This window comes from Callorhinchus milii, unplaced genomic scaffold (assembly GCF_018977255.1).
Source record: "Callorhinchus milii isolate IMCB2004 unplaced genomic scaffold, IMCB_Cmil_1.0 Scaffold18, whole genome shotgun sequence".
Taxonomy (NCBI): Eukaryota; Metazoa; Chordata; class Chondrichthyes; order Chimaeriformes; family Callorhinchidae; genus Callorhinchus; species Callorhinchus milii.
In genome coordinates this window covers 10371685-10384217 of record NW_024704759.1, presented here as the reverse complement: position 1 = coordinate 10384217, position 12533 = coordinate 10371685, and the positions used below count along the sequence as shown (strand labels likewise).

The window sequence follows — 12533 nt, the reverse complement described above, 5'->3', positions numbered from 1 at the left end:
GTAAGTAACAGGAAGACCCTTTACCCTGAAAGTTGCAACTCTTCCCTCCACCTCCCTACCCCCAGGAATCAAGCTCCAGTCATTCAGCAGAGAGCTCTGCGTAACCATGCCACTGATTCAGGGAATATTTTGAGAACAGAACTGGTCTTCATGCACAGAGGAAAACAAGAGCTTGGCAAAACTGTGGCAATGTTTGACTGCCGCGTATGTCTCTAGACCAATAACCGTTTTGTACAAGAACATTTTTCCTTAGTATCTAGAACAGCCCAGGAACATCACATCGCGTACCTTGCCAAATATAGGCAGATCAACAGACCCCCACGTGTCTGCCCCCCAATGGACCAATCCTGAAGCGAAGTCAGCAGTGATCATTCCTGCAACTGGAAAAAAAATTGCATAAAGTTAGAATAAATGACAATTCAAAACTAACTGAATTAGTCTTACGGCTCTGCCTAACGTACTGAGCTGCATTTCCATGTGAGTTCTTACAGTTGCATTGCATGGACAGGTGGAATTAACAGGTTTCAGCAGTAGACATGGTGGGATTAAAAGATAAACAGCAAATGCAGGAACTGCAAGTTCTTTTTAAATCTCTTCAACCACAGATTTGTGCATGGTTAGCTATAAATATAATTTAAGAGAGTGTCAAGTATTGACCTGGATACAGATTGGAATAATCTAATGATTAGAGGCTATTTTAGTATTAAATTGCCACTCAGTCTACATCTAAATTGTTCACCACCAACTAACGTCAAATTGTCGCTGTGTGCATACTGAGCCCAGCAACGTTTGCAGTTAATTAATAATGAATAAATAAATGAAGTACAGTTCTTCATTGGGATTAATCTTTGTGAGACAGTCAAACCCAGGATAGCATATTTAGCCAGTTTAAAAACACTCTGCAGCCCCAGGAGTCAAACACCAACATGGATATAAGTGACTAATTTCTTCCTTCACCGCGCCCCACCTAAAATATTCCTCCAGCGGAGGCTAGGGGGAACGGAATAAACTTTTACAGTAGTACATTTCTCCTAAATAAACAAACAATACCCGAAATACATGTTCAATCATTCTAGTAGCAAGGGAAAAATGGCTTAATTTATTAATCTTGTAAATAAATAATCATCTTTGCATTGAAATACAGCAGTACCTTATGACATTGTTGAAACATCTCAAAGTGCTTCAAAGGATTTTTTAAAAAGACACTTCAAATAGTGACTATATTATTGGTAGGCAAACGTGGCAGCCAATTTATGGACAATAATATCACTCGACTATCACAGCATTAAATGTTTTTTTTTTTATCTGGGGGAATTTTGCCCCGGATATGGGGAGAAACCCCTCTCCATTTTCAAACGCCATCATGGTATCTCGAACATCCACCTAAACAGACAGATAGGTGCTCAGTTTAATATCGTACTGAAAGGGTCGGCAGCTCTAACAACGTAGTGCTGCTCCCAAAACTGCACTGGAGTGTCATCATCTTAGACTGACCTGGGGCTTGAGTAGCCTTGAAATAGCCCCAACCCCACCCATAAAATCTACCTTAAAAGCAAATCAAACAAGTTCTTTTTTTTTAAAAAAAAGTAAAATGTATAAGACCTCGTTGAAAGTTCTGAACCTTCAGATCTATTCCAAAGCTGTAAGAGCAGTTTGCGAACAGAGTAGACTTTACTCAGCTTTCCAGGAAGAAGAAAATTAAATCAGGACACACAAACAAATGTCACTATGTCCTCTGTTGTTGTGCAAGAAATCAGGAACAGGAAGGCCCACTGCACCAGTTCCACTTGTTTTTTTTAAGATCTGAACAGATCTTTTAATTCCAATGCCCTGCCCTTTTGCCATACTCTTTAATATCTCTACTATCCAAGTATTTACCTACATATTCAAGTGAGATGTACAGATAAGGTAACGCGTATATAATAGCGTAATGAGGTAAAGAGTCCAATCACTGGGTAGAATCTATCTTTACTTTATAAAAACAGTTACTAAGAAACAGGAACACCACAGACTGCTGGTTTCAATAAGCTGTTATATTACACTTTAGAAATATATTTGCTTGGACTGTAAACCATCCCATCAATCAAAGGCTGTCATTTGCATTGCAAATGCAACTTAGCCACAATTATCTCTCATGTTGTGACATTGGTGCTGACCCGTCTACAATAAAAAAAGCAGCTTCAAAAGCAACCAGTTAGACGAGTAGATAAGATTTAAATGCAACAAGATACCTTCACAAAAAGGTGGTCACCTACATGACTATTACATTGGGAAATTAGTTCCAATTATCAACCAACGATCTTAAGAGTAACTAGAAATTTGACACCACCTTCAAGGGCAACTTCTTCACCCAAGTGCAATTTCCATTTGTACTGCTGACCTGTCAATTGTCAGCGGTTGTGGCCGTACGCTTAAAGGCTCATAGTTGTTTTTGCTCGTGTTCTTTAAAACCAGAACTGAAGGGGAAAAAGCTTCCAGTTTCTAAGAAGCAAAGGGATATTTAAGAATATAAACTATTTAAGTGTTCATAAGAGATATCACTCCACTGTACACTGAACCTAATTACATTTAGATCCGTGCAGTTTCTAATAATAATACTCCTGCTTCGTAATCTTATCAAAACAACCACCCGAGCAACTAAGGGTGACCTCTTAATTTGATAGCAACAATCCTGGTAAGGGGTAGTAGTCAGGCTGATAAAGGGAATCGGTGTTTCCCACACAAAATTCCTTTGCAAACTATCCATGGACATGAATAATGCAGTGGACATGATTAATACAGTGGAACTCCTTTAGAACACAGTAGTGTGTGTGTCCTTTCTACGCCACATCCGTGCCATGACCCGCTCTGCTGTCCCCAACCTTCGCCCGGCTCCGCCACCGTCTCACACTGCAGGCCGCCGAAACCCTTATACACACATTCATAACATTCAGGCTTGACTATGAAAACTCCCTGCTTGGAGGCCTCCCCAACTCTTCCCTCCATAGGCTGCAGATCATCCAGAACTCTGCAGCCCATGTCTCCTCCCGCACCGGGCTCCGTGACCCTATCACCCCCATCTTCGCCTGACTCCACTGGATTCCCGTCACACAGAGAATACAGAGTTTGGAATTTTCACCTCATAAATGCCTTCACACAGTCCTCCATGGGCTCCCCTCTACCTCTGCGACCTCCTAAGCCCCCAGCAATCTGCCCGAACCCTGAGCTCAGCGGGCTCCGGCCTGCTTCACATCCCCGCCTCGCCCACCCAACCATTGGATGGGCCTTCAGCCACCCTGCACCCACCCTCTGGAACTCCATCCCGCAGTTCCTCCACCTCGCTCCCTCCCTTCCTTCAAGACCCATCTCAAGATCCTCCTCTTCGACTGTGCTTTCGATCACCCTCACTACCCCCCGCCCTCCACCCTCCCCAATCTCGGATCCGAAACATTGATTGCCCAGCGCCTTGGGACATCCTCCCAACACGAAAGGCGTTATACAAATGTAATTTCGTTATTGTGTGCGCATTGTCCATAAAATCCCAAATTGTGTTTTAACAGATCACAGGTCAGCACTTCTGCTTTCACTGTGCATGAACTGACTTCGACGACATGAAAGTTGGTCAGTTTGGCTTCCAGCCTTCTAGACGGCTTTTTGGATATTTGGGAAGGCAAATGTCAGGGTCCACACGCCAACAAACCCACGTTATAAACAAGCCCACTTTAAGATGTGTCTATGTTTGAAGGGGATGAAGCAGAGGATAGCTGGTAAGGAAATACGTTAAAAGGAGAAGGGAGGAAAGGGGAGGCTTTCTATAGATGTCACAAAAAGAAGTCATCACTAGGACTCATCACTGCCAAATATATTCAATTTAGGAGTGTTAAGCTGACTCATCTGAAGGGAAGGAGAAGGGAAGAGAGGATCAATCAGAAAGCATGATATGGTGGGGGCAGGACTTTGCTCTGACTTTCAATCCCAACCAGAAAATATATCCAACTCCATTAAAAGGCACCATTAACAGTAATTAAAATCAAATTCAACCTTACTCTAAACAATACAATTTATATTGTTCCAGATGATAAATCATCTACTTTGCATGAAAGAGACGACCAGCAGAAAAGAGCTGACTACCTGTTCATTTATTTAAGCTGCATTTCTCCAAGCATCAATCAAGACATAATAAAAAACCATCTGTGTAATTTAAAGCACATTATCATGTGTAAGTATTTACTACATCTCAAATACAGTTATCAGTAAATAGATGCTTTACCAGTTTATGATACCAATATCGTTGCAATAATGCCTGACACATAGGTCAAAGACACAATATAATCACATTTAAATAAATCACGTGTTTCTGTCATGAAGGATTACTCAAACAATTTTGGCAAATTCACTACATAAATTCGTGGAGTCCTGTAGCTCAGTGGTTAGAGCACTCGCCTTGCAAGCGAGACACCTGGGTTCAATTCCAGGCAGGGCCTTGGGCAAGTTTCCTTACTTCACACGTCTAATAATAATCCCCCCAAAACAAAACAATAATAAATTGGTCATTTTCAATCCACAACTGTTTGAGGGACATTGCTGTGCGCAATTGGCTGCTGCGTTTTGCCCACAAATATACAGTTAATTCACTTTACAGTCTATTCTGTGAAGCGCTTTGAGACGTCAAGAAGACGTGAAAATGCTGTATCAAATGCAAGGATTATTATTATTATATTACATATTTAAAAAAGCAGCTAAATTAAAAAAGCAGTTTTTCATGCAATTGTTGGCTGGTTGCCAATACTAATTTGAATATCTTCAGCGACTGGACATCTTCATTCATGAACAAGATTTGAATCTTTCACCTCACAAAAGGTTTTATTTCCAGATATCAGTTTCCAAAGGAGAGGGGGAAAGTATGTCAGCTGATTGGTTCTAAAGGACATGCAAGTGTTTCTGAAGAACAAGATTAAGCAGAAACATAAGAGAAAAACTTCATTATAGCGCTGTTGGCTGGATTCAATGTCTCTCACCTGCTGAGTGCTAAAAAAAAGTTTGATTTCCTCGCCTTCAGGTCTCAGCTGACATTATTTTCTGTATGTTGCACAAATCCGCAGTGTACAGGGAGTGACGTTAGCAACATTTGTTGTGCGTGAAGTAACATCAGTGGCCACTCTGAAGTCACCCATGTTTTAGTATGAGAAGTTGGCTAGTCAAGGGTTGGAAGCCTGGTGTCACCCACTTCCAGTGAGCGGGATCCACAATAAACTCGCATTCTAAGCATGTATAGCAGACCATTATTACGGGGTTACCTTGTATTTATTGACCGCAACTCTTTACAAAGACAAGCGCAGGATCGCAGTAAAAGCAATAGCAGTGAAAGAAAATACCCTGAAATGTAAATGCAGGTTACCAAAGTCGATTGCATAACATCAGCCCTATTTACAGGTCCAGTAAAAAAAAAACAACATTCTTCTCGTTAAGTTTTACTACTGACAACTGGAGCAAAAAAACATCAAAGTTTGAAATTGTGTTCCTCTGTTTGTGCCTATGTTGCTAAGGGAGTTCTAGTAAGTCGAGTATGAGTAAGCAGGAGGCAATAAAAAAATCTGAGTCACTTATACTTCTCTTACCCAGCTTAGTTGACCCTTAATGGCAATAGAAAACATTAATGTTGGGTTTCAATCACTATTACACCACAAAGCACCCAAAAAAATTGTCTGTAGAAGAACCAACATAAACACACAATATTACAAGGCCTAACATTTTTATCCCGAAGAGACTCCAAAGCTCAGAATATCATTATAATTTCCTGGAGTATTTCTCAACACCTTTGCTAGAACAGTTGATTGCGCACGTTTTCTGATTTAAAGTAATATTGGGTCCATCCGTGCATTCAGGAATATGATTAGATTAACATTATCAAGGTTGCAACAAAGCCTCCCTCGATAACTGACGAGAAGCAAAAAGAGTCAGTTGTAGCAAATGCAGCAAAAAAAAGAAGTCAATGTGCAATTGCACCACCTGGTAAGGCACTTAAGATACCAGGTTCAATCCCTGGTCTGTTTAGCTGATCTCAGCAGCACAGCACGACATGTCGTGCTTTTGGCTCAGGCTTGAGGAAGAAGAAAAAAATACAGAAAAGGAAATAGAGGCACAGAAGGAAAACCTATGAACCGAGCGCAGAACCTATGCTATGAAAAACAACGTATCATTAAATGAGGCATTTTGTGAAATATTGAAACTTTTACTTACTAATTCCAGTGAGGATCAGATGGATGTGCTCCCAGCTGAAATTTATAACCAGGTGATAGAAGTTGCAATTCATCAGAATAATGCTAACAACAACGCACACCCATTCCTGAAATCTTTTCACTGCAGAGACATTAAAAAAAAATTAATTTAGAAAGTAGTCGTATATCATTTGAATAATAAAACATAATTTACTGGATTACATAGCATTGTTAGCGGTTGAGTTTCAGTCTGCTTGATCAGCAGACTTTTTTTTAACACCTTTTTACAGTGACATACAAGACAAACCAAACACTCAGATCTCACACAACAAAAAAAAGACTTACATTAGAATATACAGCACAGAAACAGGCCATTCGGCCCAACTGGTCTATGTCGGTGTTTATGCTCCACATGAGCCTCCTCCTGCCCTTCCTCAACTAAGCCTTCAAGCATAACCTTCTAGTCATGCTTGTTAAAAAAAATCTAGCAAACACACAAATATAAAGAATTGAAGTGACATTAGGTAACTGAAGTAACCAACGACACAAGGCCAACTCCTGACAGAGCCCCTCTAAAAGAAACTTACATTATTATGTCAGCCGAATGTGTACAAACAAGGATGTACTTTGCTCTCTTGCTTTTAGAGCAATCTTGAGAACAGCTTTATTGTGAGTGAGTAGTTACTGCAACACAATTTCCCAGGAAACTACAAAGTACACTTGGAGTGGTTGCGTTAAAACTATTAAGTCCTCAGTGTGTCTGTATAGTCTGCCCCTCAAGAAAAAAATAAAATTGGTCACTTCAGTCCACGACTGTTAGTGAGACACTGCTGTGCGCAAATATACAGTCAATTCACTTTAAAGTATATTCTGTGAAGCGCTTTGAGACGCCTAGAAGACGTGAAAAGCGCTATATCAATATACTTACTGTATGTCGTGTGCATACGTTGTACCCTAAGCAACTTGAAGACTGCAACTTCATCCCTGGGTTTCAGATGACTGAACACACCAGAAGCTGTGCAACATTTCAAGGCCAATCTTGCCCTTTTATAATATATGAAGCCTCAATCTATTTTAAGTCTTGTCATCACATAGGTTGCCACTAATCTTTATGATTATCTTTCTGTAATGGCTATTTCCATCTATAAACCAAATGTATTACTTAGCAGTAACCCCTGACTTATGTCAACCAAGATCATCGTAACCCTGGAAAATACCATTTTCTTTCCACTTGTAGAGCGTGCAACTACACACCACAAAATTTGCAAGGAAAAAGGGATGAATGTTGGTGGCAACCAGAAACGCTCCAGCAATTTTTAAAAACAAAACTGCTGGAATTTATTTTCAAGGCAAGCTCAGATACAATATACTGCTCAAACCTTTGGTTTCAAGGCAAACATTACTCAAAAGTGTGATTGTGTGACTGGTCTGTAGTTCCCAAGTTTGCACTTCTGTCCCTTTTTGTGCAGGGGAGTCACATTGGCCACTCTCCAGTCGTCTGGCACCACTCCTGTGTCCAATGAAGATTGAAAAATTGTAGCCAAAGCCTCCGCTATTTGTACCCGTGCCTCCCATAGTAACCTTGGCTGCATCCCGTCCGGACCGGGCGACTTCAGCGCAGTCAACCTTTTCAGTACTTCCTCTCCGTTTATACTTATCCTATCCATTTCCTCTACCCGATACTGCGGCATTTGGTGCATCCACTTCTTTTGTGAAGACAGATGCAAAGTACTCATTCAGCACATCAGCAATGCCTTCTGCCTCCACAATAAGATTTCCCCCTTGGTCCTTAATTGGCCCCACCCTACCTTTGACGAGCCTTTTTTTCTTGATATGTTTGTAAAATATTTTAGAATTCCCTTTAATGTCACCCGCAGGCCTTTGTTCGTATAATCTTTTTGTCCCTCTCATTTCCTTTTTCAAACCTCTTCTGCACTTCCTATATTCTATTTGGTTTTTTCTGTATCTTGGGTTTGACATTTGTCATACACCTCCTTTTTCTGCTTCCTTCTAGATACAATTACCTTCATCATCCAGGGAGGTTTGGAAGCCCTACTTTTCCCTTTTGTGGGAATGTATTTATTCTGTCCCCGAGCTATCTCATCCTTGAAGACTTCCCACTGCTCTTTAGTTGTTTTACCTGCCAATCTTTCTTTCCAGTCCACCTTGGCTCGGTCCCTTTTTAACTCACTGAAATGTGCCCTCTTCCAGTTGAATATCTGCACCTTAGATGGTTCCTTGTCTCTTTCCATAGGCACTCTGAATCTAATGATGTTGTGATCACTATTACCCAGATGCTCTCCCAATGAAACCTGCTCCACTTTGCCCTACTTCATTTCCCAGAACTAGATCCAGCACTGCTTTCTTCCTTGTTGGTCGTGAAACGTATTGATCAAGAATGTTGTCCTGTATGCATTTTAGGAATATTTCCCCCTCCTTGCCCTTTGCGCTGTTGTTTTGCCAGTCTATGTTGGGATAATTAAAGTCCCCATTATCACGACTCTATTGGCCTTGCATCTGTCTGAGATCTGCTTGCAGATCTGCTCACCTATTTCCTTCCCACTATTTGGTGGTCTCAGTATACCCCTACCAGCGTAACTGCTCCTTTTTTGGTCCTTAACTCTAACCAGATCTTCCCAAATATTTCCCAAATATAAATGCGCACATGCAGGGTTGCTAAGCTCACAATTTAAGCGTCTGTAGTAACCTCAGCCCCATATGCGCAATTAGAATTATTGGCTGGAGTTCAAAAGCAACCCTTTAGTACTCAATTTGTGTGTGTGTGCAGAGACAGGAAAAAAATCATAAAAGGAGACAGAGCGAGTGAACAGAAAGGCAGACACAGGCTGGCACAGTGCAGTACTAAAGGGACAGTAAGATTTCCGATAGAACAATTCTTTTAGTGTCCACTGCAGCTCATGTAGTACTTTTGTATAATGTCCAATTATCAGCAAAATTTGTTTATCCACAATGGGGTGGGGGGAGGAGTCTCATTTAAACCAACTCTCTCTCTGTTGTGTTTGTCAAATAATGCAACAGTTTTGTTTGTTTCTTTTTGTTATGCAGCATTCGGCTCACTTTCTTGAACTGCCGTCACTTCAAAATGAGTCTTGGAAATTTCAGAAAATTTACCCTGGGTTGTTGAGGGTTTTTTTTTTTGGGGGGGGGGGGGTGGCGACGAGGGGCTGAAGAGAAGCGGCATATTTCTTCCCTCCTCCCACCCCTCCTTCTTTCTCATCTCTCAAATAAGATTCCTGAAAAAAATACAGGGTGATCAAATAGTTGAGATACCATTTATTTCACTAATAACTAACAATTAGAATAATACTAATATTATAACTAACAATTATCACCATCTCTTTAAGACATTCCAATGGTATCGTGACTTTTTGGTCACCCTGTACTTGGTGGATCACTTGATGACAGTAATGGTCCTCAGCCGTGTATATATTAATACTAACAATAATCCTTGCATTTGATGGGAGCGCCTTATCACACCATTGAGATGCCTCAAAGCGCTTCACTGGATATACTATAATAAAGAGGAATTAGCCGTACATTTTGTGGGCAAAATGAAGAAGCATCTCCATACACACACACACAGACACTAACACACATACACACAGACAGGGGCAGACACACGTACATAGACACAGACAGACAGAGACACATACATAGACACAGACAGACAGAGACACATACATAGACACAGACAGACAGAGACACATACATAGACACAGACAGAGACACATACATAGACAGACAGACACACATACATAGACAGACAGACAGAGATACATACATAGACAGACAGACAGAGACACATACATAGACAGACAGAGACACATACATAGACACAGACAAACACACATACATAGACACAGACAGAGACACATACATAGACACAGACAGACAGAGACACATACATAGACAGAGACAGACAGAGACACATACATAGACAGACAGAGACACATACATAGACACAGACAGACAGAGACACATACATAGACACAGACAGACAGAGACACATACATAGACAGACAGAGACACATACATAGACACAGACAGACAGAGACACATACATAGACACAGACAAACACACATACATAGACACAGACAGAGACACATACATAGACACAGACAGACAGAGACACATACATAGACAGAGACAGACAGAGACACATACATAGACAGACAGAGACACATACATAGACACAGACAGACAGAGACACATACATAGACACAGACAAACAGAGACACATACATAGACACAGACAGACAGAGACACATACATAGACACAGACAAACAGAGACACATACATAGACACAGACAGACAGAGACACATACATAGACACAGACAGACACTCATAGACACTCAGACACACATAGACAGACAGAGATACTCACAGACAGACAGACGCTCATGGCCTGAGACGCTTAAAAGACACAGACACTCACCGCCGGGGACAGGGACAGACACACAGTTAGTTTTCCGGACTCGCCCGGTTGCCGAGGCCTCGGAGGGGGGGGAGGGGGGGGGGGGGAGGAGGCGGCAGAGAGGGTTTGAACGTACAGAGGGGGGAAGCCAAGCAGGTCGAGGCGGGACGGGTTGACCTTGTGCCGGTGCCGCGCACTCACTCACTCACTCGGGGAGTACAGCTGCGCCAGCTCCTTGGCGCCGGGGTGCAGCGCTCCCCAGCGGGGCGCCGGCGTCACCTCGGCGGGGTCCCGCAGGCCCTGCCCGGCCCGGCCAGGCCCTGCCCAGTGCTCCTGCTGCTGCTGCTCCTCCGCCGACGCCGCCGCCGCCTCCTCCTCCCGCCGCCGCCGCCGTTGCTGCTCGGCAGCCGAGGCCGCGGGCCAGGAGTCGCTCCGCTCCTCGCTCGCCATCTTCTGCCTCGCGAAGCCAACCGCCCGCCGGCCAACCTCCCGCCCCGCCTCGCCTCACCGGCATCACCGCCCAATCAGCGGCCGCGCTCGGCGCCGACCAATCGGAACAATGGCTCCGCCTGTTGCCAGGTGAAAGCTCAGGCCGCGGCAGCCAATCACGAGGCAGAGAACAACCAATCAGAAGGCGGGAGGCTGACGGGGCGGGGCCTCCGTGCGTGGCGTGCGGGCGGGGCCTCGGTGCTGGGTTGTGGGCGGGGTCTCAGTGCGGAGTGGGGGGGGTTGTGGGCGGGACCTCAGTGCGGGGGTTGTGGGCGGGGCCTCAGTGCGGGGTTGTGGGCGGGGCCTCAGTGCGGGGTTGTGGGCGGGGCCTCAGTGCGAGATTGTGGGCGGGGCCTCGGTGCGGGGTTGTGGGCGGGGCCTCAGTGCGGGGTTGTGGGCGGGGCCTCAGTGCGGGGTTGTGGACGGGGCCTCAGTGCGGGGTTGTGGGCGGGGCCTCAGTGCGGGGTTGTGGGCGGGGCCTCAGTGCGGGGTTGTGAGTGGGGCCTCAGTGCGGGGTTGTGGGCGGGGCCTCAGTGCGGGGTTGTGGGCGGGGCCTCAGTGCGGGGTTGTGAGTGGGGCCTCAGTGCGGGGCTGTGGGCGGGGCCTCAGTGCGGGGTTGTGAGTGGGGCCTCAGTGCGGGGTTGTGGGCGGGGCCTCAGTGCGGGGTTGTGGGCGGGGCCTCAGTGCGGGGTTGTGGGCGGGGCCTCAGTGCGGGGTTGTGAGTGGGGCCTCAGTGCGGGGCTGTGGGCGGGGCCTCAGTGCGGGGCTGTGGGCGGGGCCTCAGTGCGGGGTTGTGGGCGGGGCCCAACTTGGGCAGGTTCTCAAGAGAATAATAATAATAATAATAATAATAATAATAATAATTATTGCCTTTGATATCGCGCCCCATCAGGTCTTCGAGACGTCTCAAAGCGCTTCACAGGACATACTGCAGAGCGAATTGACTGTATTTTCGGGGCGAAACGCGGCAGCCACAGCCGCGTCCCCCGCAAACAGGTCCGGGTTGAAGCGACCGATTTATTATTGTGGTTTTTTTCCCCCCCCCGAGGGATCACTCTCCGGCGCGTGTGTGGAGTAAGGAAATTTGCCCGAGGTTTCGCTCTGCCGTGGAGTCCTGTAGCTCAGTGGTTAGAGCACTCGCTTTGCGAGCGAGAGACCTGAGTTCAATTCCAGGCAGAGGGCGAAACCTCGGGCAAGTTTCCTTACTCCACACAGAGCCTAATAATAATCCCTCCAAAACCACAAACAATAATAAATTGGTCATTTTCAATCCACGACTGTTTGTGGGACATTGCTGTGCGCAATTGGCTGCCGCGTTCGCCCACAAATATACAGTCAATTCACTTTACAGTGTACTCTGTGAAGCGCTTTGGGACGTCCTCCCGACGTGAAAAGCGCTATATCAAATG

At 44.7% G+C, this 12533-nt stretch overlaps 1 protein-coding gene across 1 annotated transcript in view; it reads right to left on the bottom strand.

Moving 5' to 3' along the window:
• Window positions 1-10896, bottom strand: part of LOC103190912 (ubiquitin-conjugating enzyme E2 variant 2) — a 31930-nt gene extending 21034 nt beyond the window's left edge. Inside the window, exons 1-3 of the mRNA XM_042341709.1 lie at window positions 10845-10896; window positions 6220-6339; window positions 289-380 (exon numbers count right to left, since the gene is read on the bottom strand). Of these exons, the coding sequence (XP_042197643.1) occupies window positions 289-380; window positions 6220-6339; window position 10845 (213 nt within the window). The 5' untranslated portion in view covers window positions 10846-10896. The remainder of the gene's footprint in view (window positions 1-288; window positions 381-6219; window positions 6340-10844) is intronic.
• Window positions 10897-12533: the final 1637 nt, after the last annotated feature.